The 19,666-nt window shown below is 38.8% G+C and overlaps 2 protein-coding genes across 2 annotated transcripts in view; both read left to right on the top strand.

Moving 5' to 3' along the window:
* Positions 1-543: 543 nt before the first annotated feature.
* Positions 544-9,234, top strand: LOC140936430 (uncharacterized). Its single transcript, XM_073385903.1, has 11 exons — positions 544-808; positions 1,189-1,258; positions 1,407-1,498; positions 1,893-1,950; positions 2,641-2,754; positions 3,579-3,680; positions 4,194-4,239; positions 6,758-6,850; positions 7,401-7,665; positions 7,936-8,226; positions 8,370-9,234. The coding sequence occupies exons 1-11, from the start codon at positions 711-713 to the stop codon at positions 8,632-8,634; spliced, it is 1,494 nt and encodes a 497-aa protein (XP_073242004.1). The 5' UTR covers positions 544-710; the 3' UTR covers positions 8,635-9,234.
* A 7,573-nt stretch (positions 9,235-16,807) lies between these two features.
* Positions 16,808-19,666, top strand: part of LOC140936425 (disabled homolog 2-interacting protein-like) — a 28,469-nt gene continuing 25,610 nt past the window's right edge. The window contains exons 1-3 of the mRNA XM_073385897.1: positions 16,808-17,508; positions 17,601-17,683; positions 17,801-17,897. Of these exons, the coding sequence (XP_073241998.1) occupies positions 17,469-17,508; positions 17,601-17,683; positions 17,801-17,897 (220 nt within the window). The 5' untranslated portion in view covers positions 16,808-17,468. The remainder of the gene's footprint in view (positions 17,509-17,600; positions 17,684-17,800; positions 17,898-19,666) is intronic.

Genomic DNA, 19,666 nt, shown 5'->3' with positions numbered 1-19,666 from the left:
AACCCGACTGTTTCAGTCTAGGGTTGGCTTAACCACACATGCAGGCGTTTTCAGGGGAGCTTGTATTTTGTCCCTCTTAAATAAGAGCACCCCTAGAAAAGCCTGCATGGGAGGTTAGGGCTGTCTGTATGTGCTTATAAATAACAATTATTCTAGAAGGTAGAATAGAGAAATGTCGCTTTCTTTGTTTTAATCTTTGTTCTTCTGGGGGTGGCGTGGCTCGTGTTGACCTCGATCGGTTGAAAACTGTCAATCAATAGGCGAGCAATGATGGGATTAGTTTTCATGACTCATACACAAGGCAAATTGCATTTTTGCCGCAGGGAAAAAAAGAGCCTGCAGTACACCGTTAACTGTCTCCCTCTGTTGCTACGTTTTTGAACACGACAAAATCTTCGATTTATCTGAGTTTGGGACGCCAAACATCGAATGATCGACTCCTAGAAGACCCGAAGCTGTCGTAGTAGCGTATTGAAAGAATATGTGTTGCGTAAATTACGTACTGTGGAGGTAGTGATATACCTACTACAGCAATCTGTCGCTATGGCAAATACCGATATTTGAATAGTTTGTGGAAAGAGCTGGGATTAGAGATGAACGGATTCTGTGTATTTCATTATCGGTGAAAAGGATGTGTGAATTATCAAGTTGATGTTGTGCTGTTGATTATGTCCGTGGGATTCATTGTGACAGTGAAAATCTGAGTGTAAATGGAGTTCTCCTTCAGCATCAATAACTTGTTACCTGACACCATCACACTGGTGGACGATAAGCTGGCACCATTCAGATCTCGGGTGAAAAATGACAGGTAAGTTTATAATATTGCATTGCTTAAGAAATAAATTTGTGAATATAACTAGCCATGCTTATATGGAAGAAAATAAAGGAAAATGCATACACCGAAGTGTAATTAAGCTTTTCATTTTTTTTTTTTGCCTTCTATAGCTACCTGTGTGCATTGCATGTGACCTTACATTGTATCTTCGAAATTAATTCCACTTGGAAGAAAATTTCCATCCATCGAACAATGCAAAGATTGATGGCTATCAGCATGTTCGAATCGTTTGCGGCAACTTTATTTTATCTGCAGCGAGTTTTTTTATTTGCAGCATGTCCCCTGAGTGCCACTGTTGCTGACAGGCTCATAGTTTATGATTTGTATCTTTTTTTGGTTTCATAATATACAAGGTCTGAATTTGCAAACAAACAGTCCCAGCTTAAGACAGTTATTGACAAGATGGGTGAAGCTTCAACAAGGGTGAGTTTGCATTTGTGTGGCAAAATAGACCATTTTAATTTCAATGTTTACCCCTCCCCACCCCCTCCCCCCCAATGGTTTTATTAGCTGACAGTTAATATCATTGAAGTACGCAGTCATGTAACATTTGTCATTTTGAAACTTTCAGGCACAAGGCTTGCGAGCCCCTATCACCAGTGCAATCAAGCTCCAGCACTCAGAACAAAGGCTTTATATTATGAAGGAACCAGCAGCCAATAAGTAAGTCATTTTTTTCGTGTACTGTACCTGTTGAAGCCCTCTGTCTGAATCAATAAGGAAGATTTAGCGAAAAGAAGTGGCCCCAGAAGTGATTACAAGTAGATCTAAAAACCAGCATTACCAGTCAGGTGGCAGGAAGGCAATTCAACACAAACTTGCCTCCCAGCGTACAAGATAATGTCTGTAAAATTTGGTGACTGTGCCAAGCAGTATCTTCAATAGTTTACAACAAATCACTCACAAAATTGGCATCTTTCCTAATTTTAAGGTGATTTTTGCTCACTGGTCCTATTCAAAAGCTGAAAAAAAAAAAACATGGAATGGTACATGTGTATATTATGAACGATTGTTCATGAGGACACTTATTTAAAGAGTATTTTGCTTTGTACTCTAGTGGGTTAGGTGCAGCTGTGGGGATTATTAAAGTTGGTCAGAAGAAACTGTTTTTATTGGTAAGTATTTACTCTTTATGCTGTGTTCAGTAAAGCCTGTTGAGAAAATAGCCAACATTTTGAGATGCAACCACTGATTTCCCAAATAATGACATCCTGACATGCTGGGATCAGTTTCTGGGAAACTGCCCAAACACCCCACCCCTAACCCATGTTTCTGCCCTTAAGTCAAATGTCAGTGAGAAACATGGATTAGGGGTGGGGTGGGTGGACAGTTTTCCAGAAACCTTAACTGATCCACATGCTCTAGGGAGCAGAAAGAGGATTAAAAGTCAAAAAAGAAAAAAAATGACTGCCTGTACTCTCAGATTTAGAACCAATAAATTGACATAGCAAGATAATCTTATTATTAACCCAGCATTCTCTCTTAAAGTATGGTAAGTACATGCTTGACAAATTTTCCCTTCTTCATTGACAAAACTTGACAGATTTAGTGCATTTGATTTGCCTGTCAGTTATGAAAATTGTGCTTTCTGTTTATTCATATCTAAAAGATCCAGCTAGAATGTAATACAGTCAAAATCTGCTTCACAGACACCCTCTTGTTATGGACAGTTTGCTTTTTCCCTGGGGAAACAAAGCCCTACATTTTCAATATGGATGCCTCGTTAATGTGGACACTTTCCATGGCCCCCCTCAGGGCCTGTATTACACGGGGTTTGACTGTATGAATGCTTGTTTTTACATCAGGACATGCAAAGTGTTCAGTATGAGGTGCATCCCTTGTGTGTGCTGGATTTCTACATCCATGAGACTCGCCAGAGGACAGGGTGTGGCAAAAGACTGTTTGAGCATATGCTGAAGGTTTGTATTATAGATTACTATGTGGATAGGCTTATCAGGGTTTAGTATTACTCTCATTATAGAGATTTGTGCACGTGGGGTCAGCGGCCAGCGAGCATGATGGCCAAGTTTATTCTAGCTCTGCTACACTTTATTTGATTTTTCTTTTTTTTCTGTAACTTTAAGGGGCACAATATTAGTTTATCTAGACATGCCTGTCTCCTCCCCTTCCTATATACAATGTGAGTTAAGTGCTGTAATTTTGTATTGTACATTTTCTTTCTGTGTAAATTTTATTTGCAAATTACTTTTTCACCGTATATCTAATTTTGTATTATCATCTGCTAAGGTGTGGAGAAATAAATAAAATGAAATGAAAAAAAAAGTTTGTGCACTCTCATCAGTTGAGGATTGCATCCTACATGTATGTTGCTATAATCAACCCACACAGGGTGACTATTTTGATCTCTGCTGACTTTTCCTTGTGGATTATTCACCTATATTAACTACGACTTTGGCAATAACTGCTAAATAACATTATTATAATCTTACCCAAACTTGTCATAAATGGGCTCTTCAAATGTGTTTTGCCCCTCATCCAAAGCAGGCTTGTAAAACAAAGTTCATATAGAGGGATGAACTTAATGTAAGAATACCTGTAATCTGAAATTACACTCTCTGAAAGAGCTTTATCAAACCATGGGCATAGTTATTATTTCATCCTTGCTATTTCAAAACAGACCCCTGGTGCCAGGGCACATGTTTGTACATTAAGTGATGTTCTTTTGTCCATTTGTGTGGATTTGTTGTTTCTCCAATGTGGTTTTATTTTTGTTTTCTTGCAGATGGAAGGTAGGATGGTTCACCACCTAGCAATTGACAGGCCTTCACATAAGTTTGTCTCCTTCCTGAAGAAGTATTATGGTTTAAAGAATGCAATACCTCAGGTTAGGGAGAATTTTATTTAAAGTAGTATTAGTAGTAATAATAATGATATTGAATACGTTATTGATAATGATAATTAACAATTATTGAATGAGTCTGAGTATCATCTGAAGAATGATGAAGATTGAGGAAGGTGTTATCATCCTTGGCCTTATCGGCCTGGGTGGATAACTCCCTCCTCGATCTCCATAACTTTTCAGATGATGCTCAGCGTTATCTAATAATTGATAATTATAATGATATCGATAAAGATGATGATAACAATACAATAATGATAACGATAATGATACAGATATTGATAATGATAATTATAATGTTAATGATAATGACAGTAATATTTAATAAATTAATTCATGCCATTCATGAATTTGAAAATTTTTTTGTATGGCAATAGCTATGGTTAGGTTTTTGCATGGTCTTAAAATTGACGCAGATTTGACAGATATTGACCAATATCTGCAGTATTATATATACAAACTTCAACTGTATTATGAATATGATACTTTTCGTTCCAGGCCAATAACTTTGTGATCCATGAGCACTTTTTCTCGGATCTGGAAGGTAAGTATTATTGTCTAAAAGCAGTTTAATGACAAAGTGCATCGATTGCAGTAGTGATTTAGTTACTAGTTAACTACAAATTATTATTTTTAGATACTACAGCAACTGATTCAAGCAAAGATTGTAAATGCCCCCGCAGAGATTTCGCACAGGAGGCGAAATCCCGAAGGGGTATCTTAGTAGCTCGCGCATACATAAAGAAAAGTACTTACAGTTCAAATATGCAGTCAGTTTGCATTTGCCAGAAAAAGTATCGATTTGTTAAAAACTGGGACTGCATGGAATTGTTGGGTAATAATGACGTTTCAGCGCTGAACGAAGTATGAAATGGTTAAGGATGACGTAAAACAGAAAATACTCAAAGGGACTTCCTGGGTTGATTTTGTGACATTCATTTTTCAGTCTGTACTTTGATACTCTTTTTCGTTACGCGTGTTCAGTGACATTCTGTGGAGCAGCTGTTTTGAGGATATTAAAGAAAAACTAAAATTTACATTTCTTTGTCTCATTTTCCTCTCTTAAACGAGCATCATAAACCCACTGACCACGAAAGAGATAATCTCGAGTGTGACCGAAATTATCTGAAATTATGGACCGAAAAACACTCGGTAAGCGTGAACGTAAGTTATAAGGGGCGTATGACTGTGTATAAGCACTTGAAGGGTTTGCCAGACGCGAGTTTATCATTCACAAATCTTTGATTGGAAACGATTTGTCAGACACAAATCACTGTTGGGGAACGGAAGACTCATGCAGTCCACAAACAAGCAAGTTTCCCTCAGCGAACGAGTGAATTAAGTTAGCTTATTAGCAGACTAATGGGCGATTACAGAAATTTGCCGACAATTAAATTCTCTGCTTACGTATTCTCTTTTCCCCTTTCGATATCCCTCTATTAAGCTTTTTTCTTAAAAATCAAAAAAGCGAAGTATTGTCTTAAATGCCCTTTTAGGTTTTTTTAAAAAATGACTACAACGCAAGTGTAAATTGATCAAAGCTTAAATTCCTGAGTCTCCAGCGCTTTCCAGCCGGCTAAAAATGAACTGTATGTAAATAGTAAAAGAGAAACAGAGAAAAATTACCACTTGTAATCAAATCTTTTCTGGTAGTTTTGAGAGTGAATCAATGCTTTGACTGCATGGAATATGTGAAAATTTTCAATATGAATCGGTTATATTTCAAAGAGGTACGCAAAGACCAAGGATACAATTGATCGACAACATACAGAGCGGGGACAGCTGTAGCGTCAACTTTTATTAGTAATATTATAATAAAAATTTTGTCTTGTGGTGATGCACTCAAATGATGTTTAAGAGTCCTTTCCAAAGTTTTTTTTTTTTTAACTTTTGACATGGACAAGTTAGGGAAAATCCGTCAACTCCACTAAAAAGAGCGCCTTTAGTTAATAACATTGCCAAGCGTAAAAGTGATTTTTTGAAAACTAACCAAGGTATAGCTCCTCAAAGCCGAGAAATTTTACAGAAGCTATGTCTTTACTCGCTTAACCCTTTAACTCCCAATAGTGACCAACATCAATTTTCTCCTACCAATATCCATAGGTTGTCAAAAGAAACGGTTATGAGAATTAATAAAATGATCATAGAATAGAAAATGCATTGATCTTTTATCAAATTCTCTCAACTAATTCCTTAAGGAAATGTATAGAGATCAGTTTGGAGAATTTGTTTGGGGCTTAAAGGGTTAAGACGTATCAATTTCAAACTTGGCAAGTTTACTAATTTTAAGGTCCTCTTCCCAGTGTTGTCAACGGATTTTCCCTAACTATAGTGCGTGTCAAAAGTTAAACAAAACCGTGAAAGGGTCCATTGGAAGTGCGGCTGAAATCCGGCAGGACACCACAGACTGTTCAGTAACCCTCTGTGTCTGGTGGAAAGAAGGAAGACGTGTCTATCGCGCGTGAAAGTACTTTACTTTCAACTTGAATCCCTAGCAAAAGAACCTGTTGTAGATTTTTGGTGAAACTTGGTACACTGTCGTGAATAGTTAAGAAGATCGTAAAGACGTGAAAAAAGGGGGATCGCCGTGGTCGTTTCCGTGCTATAATACTGACGGATACGGCCGTTTAGGCACCTTCTGTAATAACCGCCCCCAACCTTAAACTGTTCATTGTTTATCCAGTTACCTTCCCAGAAAAATGTCTTTGAATACCTTAGTTTTTCTTTACTTTCCTTAGTAGGCTTATTTTAAATGCACTGTTTGACTCATTGTCTCAATAGTTAGAAACTTGTTCAAATAGCAAAAAACTGGTCATAGATTTGTGACAATTAATTTTTCTTGTTGCTGTAGAGCTGCAGAGATTGCACCCCGATTTTCGATTTACAGGTGTTGTGCACTTTCCAAGGTCTGTCCTCCTCTTCGATCGACTTCTATTTAACTATCTTTCTTTAGAAGCTCTCTTCATGGTCGCCATCGTGTTATGGAATGTAAGAGATGAACACTGCCAAACCAGCGAATTATCTTAAGCTAACTCAAGTCGCTGTTTTCTGTTTTTATTTAGCTGTTGGTTATGTACCTCGCCGAAGTCAGCGTTTTGGTACCCAGAATGCATCTCAGCCCGGAAGGCCTCCTATTCACCCATATAGAAGAACAAGTAAGATCAGCAAGCAGTGACAGTTTCTCATACATCAGGGGCACCCAACGACATTTTCCTCCTAAATACATTGAAGACACTGTTTAGGCTATCCAGAGTATCCGTAGAAATACATTCTAAGTGGGGCTATAAAATTTGTATCTGTTCGGTCATCTTAGGGGAACTTATTATTAGTGTTTTGAATGGAACGGTTATCTAGAAATTTTTAGCTGTCCTCAAGCTGTAGAAAATTCTAGGCAATATTTGCTTCTCTTCTCCGAACATATATTTTACAAAAAACAGTCGTTGGGTGCCCCTGAAAAAAATGAAAATTGACTCCAATTCAAAGAGGACAGAGGGCAAATTGTTGTTGCTCGAAATATCTAAAAGTCGTAACTGTTCGTCCGTAGGATATTTTAGGTTGTGCATTACAATAAAATTATTAGGCCAAACACACTTTTTGGGAAGTAAAAAGGAATAACAAATCCTGTTGTAACGCAAAAGAGACGTTTTTTTTTCTACCGCAAGGATTTGAAGTTCTCACAACAGGTGTTTTTTTTCTTCGCAACAGGCCAAAGTAACGGTGAACCGTCGCTCCTGCAGAAGCGCCATTCCAGCTCAAGTCGGCCAAACAGTGGCCGAGAATTTTCAGCACTTTCCAGTCACACGGTCGAAGGAAGAGAAACGGATTCACGTGACCATTTCCGGATAAAAGATTCACTTCAGGATATAAACTTGCCTCCCCTTGTACCCAGGCCCTTATCGCGAAACTCTACTCCAGGCTCGCGCGGCTCTTCAGCAGGGGGGAGGCCTGTGACGAGGGAGATGGAACTAAGGTAGGATGACTCATTATAAGTACAAGAACGTGTTGAATTTGAATGCTTCGTGTACACTGTTTTAAGAAGATCCTTGTAACAGGCCAGGACTAGATCGAGGTTAAAGTGTGTGTTTGTATACTGTCACAAAGACATGGTTTCGAACATTTTTTTCACCAGATAATTCGAATCAGGCACATAGGTCTCTTTTCATTGTAATTCGCCCTAAAAACGACCAAAATTTAGTGTGCGTCCATGCTAAATTTCGGTCTTCTTCTCGTAAAACACTAGAAACACTGAAGCAACCAGTTATGTTCGTTCTGAAGCATTCAACGCGTCACGTGGTTTGGCGGCTCGCGCAACTCGTTATAGCCGGCATTCAAATCGTGGAGGGTCAGCTGATATTATCAAGTCGAAAAGGAACGTGGAAGCGATGGACAGCACCGCTGACAGTAGCAGTAGCTATCTCAGGAGCAATAGTGGAGGAAGGATAAGATCGCTGCATCTCACTTCCGCTGAAAATCCGTTTCACGGACAACAATCAGCAACAGTGCAGATGGCCGAAAAGCAGCAGCATGAACAGTTGAGTAACATAAAATCCTTTTTCTCGTAGAAATATTCTTAGATTATCGTACAGTTCTTCCTGGGGATTCTTTTATGTTGCTAACCTTTCTAACAACTTTAAAGTCGTATTTCATTCTTTTCTGCTCTTTTGTTTTAACCAGAGTTACACAAATGGTGCCATCAAATGACAAACCTAAACAGGACTACAACTCGAACGTTTCCGATAAACAACCCGGGGAAGCAGAAACACAAAGTGGACTTACTTCATCAGGAAACTTTTCCGTCACTTCACTTTTTAACTCTCACTTTGGCGTGCGTCCACCTTTCATGGGTAGTTCATGGAACATTTTCGGTGTACCGACGTACTCCAGTTCGGCAAATAACATGTACGCGAGAAGAACTAGTCAAAGACATCATCCGTTTTAACCAACGAAAACGTAGCCTGCGTGGCAGGCGCTGGTTAGTTTTTATGAAGCGCGCGAGGGGAACACGCGATGGGGAGAGGAGGTCTCCTCTTCTTTTCTCCTCTCGTGTGCGCGCGTGTCCTCGATATTTCTCCTTTCACCCTAAAAAAACCCGGTACCTTCTTCGCAGGCTAACAAAGAGGCAATCAGACCTACCTCTCGGAAGTTGTATTCACGAAATGCCTTGGAAGAGTGCTATTCTGTTGATAAACACTGATTTGGTTTTGTGTTTAGCTAATCTAGTATCCTTTGCATTCCAACCTCAGTGCAAAGTCAGATTTTTTAATTAGTTAGTGCTTTTGTCGGCATTTTGCTGAAATTCCCGAAAGCAGCTTACTAGCAAAAATGAACGATGTAAAATATCCAGAGTATTTTTTTAAGGAAGTGTTTAAGATATTAGCTATCAATATTTGAGCGCGAGGTATGTACATAAGTGTGTGTTGTTGTTTCAATGTATTACATTTTCCCACAGTATATCATTCTATTCATTCTAGTGTTATTGTTGTTGTCATCGGAAATGCTTGTACAGATATGAAAGGTTAATATATGGAAATGACGTAAATATTGTTCACTGTCTCACTTATTTTTCTATGGGAATTTTAAGCGCCTTTAAAGCTTAGTATTGAGAAAGGAATAGTCATTCCCCTGTTCAAAGTGGCCCTCGTACTTTTTTGATAGTTTTTGGATTTCTTTGCCACATCTACAGTTTTCCTTGCTCTTGAATTATGCCCGAGTCCGCTGACCACTGACCTTGTCCGAAAACCATAAACATCGTGTAAGGGAGCGTGCAACTTGTCATTTGTTCATTAACCCTTTAACCCTTGATATCAAAATTCAAATTCCCATTTGTTTTCCCTATACGCTTCTAATAGAAGTAGTGGGGGGAATTCGTTGAAGTATCAGTTAGATTCATTTCCTGTGGTCATGTGACCACTCTGTTTCATAAAGCATTAGACTGGAACTCAGGGCCGCCCTTAAAAAAAAAAAAAAAACGCTTTGTAGCTAGTACAAAAACGGCATGCTTGAGAGCAAAAGTTGCACTGGGACAGACAAGCTAAAGACATACATAATTTTAAATGGTAATTTCCTTTGTTTGTCTTGTCCCAGTGCGACTTTTGCTCTCCGGCGTGGTGGTTTTGTACCAGGTGAATGGCTAGCCGCAAAGGGCTTATTATGGAGATTTTGCGTTCAAAATCAGCACCACTGGAACGTCTCTGTTTCCAAGAATTTCTCACTGATCTATTTGAAATCAGTGAGTCGTTGATGGGAACGTGCATTCTTACACACTTCGGTTTCGAGTTCTTGCTGTGTTCAGTTGAACTTGACCGCAACAACTGACCTCCCGATCCCAGGGGCAAACGTTTTTATCCAATAGCAAGTATGTGACAGGCTGTTTTTTGTCTCTAATAGTCAAACGAGTGTAGTAGTCATATAGGCTGATCCTGGCTCTCAGTGAATCGGGACGGCGAAGACTTAGTTCGTGCCTGTAACCAGTTTTGAATAAGCAAGGTTAGCATACGTTGCGTCGGAATAACGAATTCCAACAGGAAAACCAAATAAATTAAATAAGAATTCCAGAAAATGTCGCTGAGTTCGTATTGAGGAAACAACACTTAGACTTTCCTACGACCAAGAAAATCTGTGATTGATCGGAAATCTAGGCGAAATAATTGGAATATTTGAACTTATGGGTTTTAATTAGCCCTATCTCTTTCGAAATAAAGCTCTGGTAATTTAACAACGATTAATCCAAGCAGTGGTTTTTTGGCCCTCAGTGTCTAGCGTGACGTCATGAATGTGCAAAACACGCCATATTAGATTTTTCACCAAGGATTTTTTTCTTAAATGTGCGAATCGGACAAATAATTATTTGATGAGGTTTTGTGATACCTGGAATAACTTTAATTACGTACATTGTTTTGTACACACACACCTTTAGCACTTACCACAGCTTTGTATTGCTCTTGGAAGTCATACAGCGCTCGCACAAACGGGAGGTTGGACACCTTATGTGGCCCACACAAAGTAGTAATAGGGGTTAAGCACTAGCAGGGTTACTATATATATTTAAATCTGAATCATTACTTACAGCAATTTCTCAGTGGTCTAGTGGATGGCACAATAGACTTTGGAGCTATTGAGCATGGTTCGAGTTATGCCTGTCGTATCTCGACTTTCTTTTTTCCCTTTTAAATCAAAGAGGCTTAGACTTTCAAGAAATTTCTTGAGCAGAAATTTGAAAAACTTAGAAAAAGACTTAGGGTTAGGAAGCAAAGGGAGTGATGTTTCATAAAGGCTTCATAAGGACCTCGACCTACCGTAGGTCGATGTTATATCGTCACAACCTTCCAAAAGCTCGAACATCGCTTTTTTGGAACACTTATATGGCCGCCGTGACGTCATGAAAACGCTGTATAGATATGTCTCATTTGCGCGTGGCAATTCGTCCCAGACCCCCTTCACTGGCTTTCGACTCTCTCTGTCGCAGTCGCCGTCGACGCAATGAAAGTGAACATTGACGTCATTTCATATACGGTTTCTCCCTATAGTTTTTTAGATTTTTGGTACTAGTGCATGGTAATAATATTGAATATACTGACGCTGCAGTTTTACACATGGCTATGGTACGGCAATGAAGTAGCAACGTCTGAGTAGTTTGAAGGTCAAAGTAATGGTAAACAGGTTTTAAGACGCCTGATGTATTCAGAGTGGCGCCAGATAGACAAGAGGTTTATTTTGCAAATTATTGTTACTATAACTTTCCAATTAATTGAAAGATCGCTTTCATAACCTCTTGATTATCAAATAAAATTGTTTGGTAATTCCCACGAGAAGAAAATTAATCATTTGGTGGTAAAGCAAGTGTGCAAGTTGCATAATATCTTTAGCTGACTCACGATGGAACTGCAGTTAAACTCAATTGTAAACTTTTTGTGTCACTCATTCATCTTTAAGATTACATTGGGAGCTATCTTGCCTCAGAAATATTTTCTTTTCAAATGTAACTTTCGGAAAATGAAGTTTTGAGATGTTTGGTCGGGTTCGAAGATTGAAGCACTAGTTGCGCTAAACACGCATATATGAGTCAGTCGCACAATAGAGATTGCTGAACGATATAAAGCCATTATTCCGGCTGCTAATCTAATATCAAAAGCAAATTTATGGGTGTAAGTGCTTGGTGACGTTATAACTCTTGGTGGCTGAGAAAACGAGTGTAATATCCTCAGGTGCTTCTGACCAATGTTTACTTGAATCTCTGCCAAAAAATGGGGCTCTGATTTCGAGTAACCGGGTTTTTAACAGTCATTCATCTTTTAATCTTCGATAATGAAATTTGTAAAAACTCCGAAAAAAAAGGTTTAGTAATTGCTCACTACATTTAAAGAAAGTGCTTCCTTCAGTATGTAGTGAGACGTGCTCAAATTTGAAAACGATTGTAATATAAAAACGTAAGAAGACCACGTCTTGGGTATACTGATAAAGAAACGTTGATTCACATCTAGGTAACGCGGACTTCTAGTCCTTTCGTGTGTTTGTTTTCAGTTTCTAGGTCGGCTTTTTGAGCGTGGGTCGCAAGTAGGTTGGTATAGGCCGAGCGGGAATGAATGGGAGCGGCTGAGGTTGCACGAACTGAACGACCAATGTATCGTGTTGTATAGTGCGCGCACATCATCAGGCAAGGTGTTCTGCAAACACCATGGCTCCTAAAAACGCGTAACAATCGCTGGTAAAACCAAGTTCGACTTTACCAGCATGTCAGTAAGTCTAAGATAAAAGTTATGGGGTGAAGGAGGGAATGTGTGAATCCTTTCGGCGAGAATAGTAAATCGGCTTGTCCCGCTTCCGACCGTGGGCGTGAAAATCCGGGTCAAGATAAAGCGACAAAAGTGCTTGGTCTGTTTTCCTTCCTTTAACCGCTCATGACAGCTAAATTTTGCCTTTTATGGTAGTCTAGGCTTTATATTAGTAACTGTTCTCACGACTTCTATCGTTAAGACACAGATTTTTTACTTTGCCGGAATTTCTTGAGCTCAACACTTAATTGTAGACCACGCAATGAAATTCGCCAAACACGTTTCTAGGCTCCAAAGCTACTTCCTCGCACTATGGCAGTATTGGTGGTTATGAAGGCCCTTGCAAAAAAAATTGAAGTCGAGTTTGCGTGTTTAGAACTTGACCTACACTCGAAAGATAGTTATTTTTAAAAAAAGCTTTTGGGCACTTTAGAAGTTCTGGGAAACGCACGCCACGTTCACTCTCCACGTCCATCAGCGTTCGTGCTTCAATTCCCGCACACGTTTTCCCTCCCAACTGAGTGACCCTTGACTGTTCAGGTTCCCTTTTCGTGCCCCAAGAGTTAACAGTCAAGACTTGGGAATCAGTCAGGTTTCTAAGCTTCCATTTAGTACTCCTTTTCGAAATTGCAGGGAACAGAGAATCATGCGTCGTCATGTTGATACAAAATTCTTAAATGTTGATTGTTTGAAACCTTCTTATATAAGTGACGCAATATAGGATCGTTTTCTGAGTGGTTTGATAAGGCATTGGCAGATAATTCCTTTGCTCCAGTGGTGTAGAGCCCCGGCTGTGTATAGTCTCCCTGCACACAACCATCGCTATTGAAGTACTCATCCTGCGCTATATTTTCTTTACCAATCACTGTGTGAGAATCTTTTTAGCGTTTTAAGGTTCTAAACGGGCATAATCTTAGATACGTGGTAGTGTTGTCATTTGTATCTTCTAAAAGGATGATTTTCATGGCTTGACCTGTTTCAGTGTGCGTTAGTTCTCGTCAGGTCTTGTGTTGCATTCTTCTTTTCGCAAGAAGACTCTTAATGTCTCGGATTACCCTCTTTCATCATACATGAGCATCTAAAAGGTCTCCACGAAGTTTGACGCAACTTCGAGTAATGCTGAGAGGTTTAACTTTGATCATCCGGCGTCCCATACAGTGACAGTCGATCAATACTCTTTTCCACTTCAAGCAACGGAAACTGGCCTCGAGCATCTGTTTGAAGAGCTTGCTAAAAGAGGGCATGTTCCTTGTAGGGTATACAAAGCATTACAATCGACTAGTTACTGGATTATGACTGCTACACCTAGGTGCGGTAGTAAACATTTAAGATTGCGTGTGTCAACAATCTATAGATAGCCTTGTGTTAGATATCATTTCCTCTATCGGCTCCTCGCAGGGACTTTTCAGGAAGGAAGCGTCTGTATCGTCGTAGGCTTTTGCAGTCTACATGGGCACACCACTTCCAAATAAGTCGCTCACAAATAACTAGGGTGGGGGACCTAAGGTGCTTGAATCGGAGTCATGATCCAAAAATAGGTTACCTTATGGCAACTAAAGTGCTAACGAGCCCTTTCATAGGCCGCTAGTAATTGTACGTTTTGTTTTTGTTGCCATTGTATCCCTTGATTTCTCGGATTTTACATTGCGTGTTACAGAAATGCAAGACCCGAAGTTTAAACTTAGGTTGACATGTGTACGTGTCGTGCTCTATCTTCTTTTGAGCTATTTTGGGTTATCGTACGTAAAAACATAAACAAAAGTTATATCAGCTGGCATGTTTAAAACTTATCATACAATACATAAAAACATTTCTCTAACTTTAGGTTAGCTAGTATCTCCGAGCACATCTTAAGGACGTGCCGTTACCGGGGACCATAAATGAATAAAGTTACAAAACTGTTTGACAGTAGCTTTTGACTAACGTCTTTAAAATTTATCATTGCTCCTAAATAATCGGCGAAAACATTCGGAAAATATTTTATTGGTGAATAAGTAAAAGAATGCAGGTCTTATTTAACACACTTCAGTTTACGCCCCAAAAACGAAATTAGTCAAAAATACTGAACCATAGGAAAGAACCACCATCGGCGATTGGCACTGCAAACTGTTTGTGTTTCACTAATACCATGAAAAGACATTGGTACTTGTCACCTTTTTCACGCAGTTTCTCTGATGTTTGCAATTTCTTTTGGTTTGCACCGTGACGCTTTGTTATTGGCTGAACATTTTCGCGCTATTCCTAATCCAATCAGGAGTAAATAAAAAAAGAAAAAAAAGGTCGTGATTTGCTCGCACCCTTATTGGTTTATTGTATTTTGTCCCGCTGTCGTGATCGTCCAAAGCGATTGTGATACTCCTTATTGAACAGTACTACCTATCGAAATGACAATGAAAACAATTCCATCTCGTTAAAACTGTTAAAACGGTTCGCAGTTGGCGGTTAATGGATTGCTACTTTACCAATTTAAACCAAAGTTTTAAGGTCTGCCTGTTTGTCTTTGAAGAATCAGTTGGTGCAACATTTTCCGAGGACAGTTTGGAAAGGGGCACGAAATTTGTGAAGGGATTTGTGAAAGTTGTGTGCCAATAAAATTTGCGCAGCCTGAAAATCAATCTCTGAAAAGTGGATATTCCTGCTTTTGTATGTTGTAAGGGTATCAAAATGACCACATAACGTAGAAAAGGAGATAACTGACGCACGCAGCTTGCAATTGGGGGTTTAATGGTCATTTGGTTTAGAAAATAAACTATTAAGACTCCTTATCTAGGATCTTATTGTAAATGAACTTCCGTTTGGAAATTGCGATTAATGGGGTCTACTTTGAGTATCTCCAGCTTATGTAATATCTTTTGCTATTGCCGGGCGAAGTGAAGCCAACCTTTTACCCGCAGTAGTTATTATTTTGTGGGTAAGCAACAGGGCAGAACGATTAAGCGCAAAGAAGCGCCAAAAAAAGTACTGGTGAAAATTTATGAATAAATGTAAATCGAAAAAGGTTAAAAGCTTAGCAGACTTAGTAATTCTGGTTATTGCCCGAAGGCCGTGCAAAAGTTGATGTCTTCGTTGTTTTGTTGGCAGGTTATAGTGAGGCATTGATCTGGTCTTCGACCATAGCTGTGAAATTGTTCTCTGAAAAGAAAATGTTTTTTGTAAAGTTGTTTATTTATTTATTTATTTTTTGAGATCTCAACATTTTGGCCTTAATTAATTCCCCCTGTTAAATAAGGAACGAAAAGAAATGCTTCTCGTTTTGAGATGTTTGAGAGTGATAACACTTGTCTCTCCCTTTTTTATCCATGTTGGTGGTGTTTGAAAATATTCTGGTTTTATCTAAATAGACTCGACTTTTCATTTTGTGGAATGTACTTACCAAGGCACAGGGAAACAAATTATTCACTCATTGATTATGTATCAGGATGACAGTTAATGAGTCTTAACTGAAATCAGCAACGTGCTTGGAACTGGTGTCCGATCAAGTCACGCGCATTGACTCATATTAGTTTGAGTCATCCAGGCCTTCAAGGGCTTCTTATACTGTGCTGAGACACACAAGCGATTAGCAAAAAGATAATAATGGCTTACTGTCACTGAAGCGTTTCGGGTCCAAATTTCTTGCTTGTAGTTGTTCTATTTCGTGTGACTCGTCTACCGACTTCCTCAAAAAACTGAATTGCACGCATGACTTCTAGGCTGTTTCTTGACATTCTAGCTGACCTGTTTTTCAAACAATTAAGGAGAAGTAACTGAAAGAAATTAATAACATTGCAGAGCATATTTCAGAAGGTGTGATCCATTCCTTTCCATCGTAAATGAAACAAGTTTACACCGTTCAACTTTTATCTCGATTATTTTTATTGTTACTTGTTTTTTTTATCACGAACGTCGTTCACTCAGTCATGGTCACTCATGTCAGTAACATTTTTCAAGAAGTTGGTCTGTCAATATTGTCCAGTTACGCGAGTTTACCAAATTATGTGCTACTTAAAAGCAACGTAGCATAGTTTGTTCTGACGTAAGTCGCCCAAACTAGATGATATACCTACTAGAAAATTGGACACAACTCGCACACCAAATATCTCTGTTTCCAAAAATAATCTTGACGTTGCAACTAAGCACGTTGCTGTGAAGAATTTCTGGCGATTTAACTTCTTTGTGTATGAAATTGCACTTAACGTACTATTTTTTCGAAATTATTTCTGGGCACACTTGGTCGAAGTTAAAGACCATGAAGTATGTTTTTTCCTGTGGGATTTTTTGCCTCGCTGCTCACCTCGCCTGGCATTTCCGAGAGTAACACAGTAGAATGTAGACATAACTGATAGAACATCATTTATTCTAAACTCCCGTATAAGAGCGTTTGTCAACGAACACAAGTGTACATGAAGGTTGTCCTTTCGCCATTTACAAACAAACCAGAGTTGATACGTTCATAGAAAAGCAATATGTGCCCATTTAGATCTCGTGAGCTAATGGCCTCCGTGCAAGAGCCCTTTAGGTTTTAAAGCGATTGTTCCTCGTTGTCTCGTATCTCGTGAAGATTCGCTACAAGTGGAAAAATTTAATTAGGAAGAAAAACAAATCGGCCTTTATTGACTCATTAGCTTCACTTTTCCTCTCCTTTGATTTTCAAAAAACTTTTGTCTGCAAGTTACTCGAAAAATTAACCGCTTAAGTATCTTTGTTCGTCATGCCTTTCAAGAAGGTGATTAATAACCCAAGACGGCCAAAAGGGTCACGCCAAAAAAATGCGACGACGTAACTTTACAAAAATCGATAATTATCTCCAAACAAAGATCTGTCGTGTGATTGGCTAAATCGCAATAAACACTTAGAACTATATATTCGTGTTTCGCATAAGAATGAACTTTCGATATTGACAAAGTGAACCAGATTGCAAGTGGCAAAATCAAAGAACGACGTGGTATCACATGGAGAGAACGGACTCTGGTCATCATTTCTTTGGCAAATAATTCACGTGTTCCCAGTCTTGGTTTGCTCAATGGTGGCAGAGAAACTTGAGGGATGGCTGACCATTTTAAGTAAGTGCCTTCACAGGAGACAAATTTTAAACGGATATATGTATACCGGTACGAGTTAACTCATTTTGAACGATTTACTTCCCCCGTTTTAGCCGACGATGGAGGCGAGTGGCTCAACCGGCTGTGTGTTCTGTTTTCAAGCGAAAAGAAACTAAGGACGTTCGTTGACGACATAGTAAGTAGTGGTTGATTTTGTTTTAATTGTACGCTTTTGCTGAGGAGTTGAGTTGGTCTGAGGTCATTTTTGCATAATTCTTTAAGTGATTAATCTTTGTTTTTGTATCTTTTGTAGGAATATCTCGATTGTGCCCGTTTTTTGGCAGCTACCACTAAAATCAAGTCTAAACTTTGCGATTCTGCTGAACTTATTGAAAATCCAACTCATGAAGGTAACTTTTCATTCATTTTTTTTTTGCAGGTTTTTAAATTCCCCATAAGTGCCTCCCTCGTTTGTTCCGACAGGCGGCAGAATATACAATACTGTTTTTGTGTCATTCTTTTCCTGTGTGGAGCCGCTGTATCTCAATATAAAAATGGCCCAGAGTTGGGGAATTGTTGATATCAATTCGAGGCGAAATTTTGACGCTTTACAACCTCTTTCATTTTTCTTCCAACCATGAAGCAGTTACAGAACTTAGAGCACTTGCGTAAATAAACATTACACCCATTCTTTTTAAGGTAGTTCCAGGATACACAAAGTGTTCCTTAAGCGCGTTATACAGACGTTAACTAATGCACAGTAGTCTTTTGTGGTTGCGATTCCTTCAATCGCAAGTTCGTCCAACGGTATTTTACACAGCAAATGGCATTTTGGCCATCTTAAAACAATTATCAACCGACGTTTAAATATGTTCAGTGTGGTTATTTCTACTTTTATGAGGACGAATAATCACTTTATCTCAAATTATGCTACAAGAGAATTTTGCTTTTTTTTTTAAATTAACTGTCATGGAATAAGCTACCTTGTTTGAAATACTGATGACAAAAACAAATTCTACATAGAGCGAAATTTTTTGCGGCTTCAATGAGGTCTTTAGCAAGTCAAAGCAAATCGTGCCTTTGTTTACATTTGCGGACTTAGAAAAGCGCTACAAGAGGCTTTGTTTATGAGGCACTGTTTTATAAATATTATGATAGCTGCTTGCAACGGATTCACGAAAGTGTTTCTAAAATTTAGAGGCAGTATGTGCAGAGATTTCTGGAAAGTCTTTCAAAACCAGGCACTTTATATGGTCTTAAATGATCATTTATGCCCGTGGGCTTTACGACCGTGTCGCCCCCTCAACTAATTACTATTGTTTCAACAAATTACCCCTCTTTTACAATTCCTATTTTGAAGCTTTTGTCGTGAAGATGATTAAGAAGAGCCGGAGCACAAACTCAAGGATTTTGAAATTTACTATTTCGGGATTCTTGGTAATGAATTTTTGATAAAATTGACCCCTTGGCTAATTTTTTTGTAATTTTTTTTTTGCTTTACCCTTTTTAAAAAGCGGTCCTATATTCACCTTTATTCTCTCTCAGTTTTTCACTGATAGCGGTTTTTGTACTCGCTATTGTCGATCGCGTTAATGTGTCATTCAAAGGCACCGACTGAACTAAAATTCCTTTGATGTTGCCGCCGCGAAACCATAGCCGTTCACGTGAAGATCTCTTAGCTGTTGTCCGCTGTTAGATTCCCTGTAAAAGTTTACAGGTATTTGTAATATTGTGGATAAATGTTTATTCTTGATACTTTAAAGAACGCTGACATTTTTTGGCCAATATTGCTAATTTTGTTTATTCGGCTTATGTCGTTTAAAATGGCGTTTTTCCCACCTTGCCCGGCTCGACTAATTGTTTTACGAAGTATTAAACGTTTGTTTGTTTGAGTAAATTCATTAACAAAAGACTGAAATCTGGACGGAAGACGAGGTTTCTACGGTCATTACTTCGCTGAAACTAAAGCGTGATTAAAAAACAGTTATTTGTTTAAAAATAATGTGTAACGATGTCGTGAAATTTGAATCCTGTTATTGACTTTACAAGAGTAGGCCCTGGAGACGAGTCACGTGACGTTGTATTTACCTTTCCAGTACAGTGTGGGGAAAAATCGTCTTTTACAAACTTTATTGAAGTAATTTGTGCTTTCGCTCTTTAGCATGCTTTTTCTCTTTGT

The sequence above is a fragment of the Porites lutea genome, chromosome 5 (genome assembly GCF_958299795.1).
Source record: "Porites lutea chromosome 5, jaPorLute2.1, whole genome shotgun sequence".
Lineage (NCBI taxonomy): Eukaryota > Metazoa > Cnidaria > Anthozoa > Scleractinia > Poritidae > Porites > Porites lutea.
This window is presented reverse-complemented; position numbering and strand designations above follow the sequence as displayed.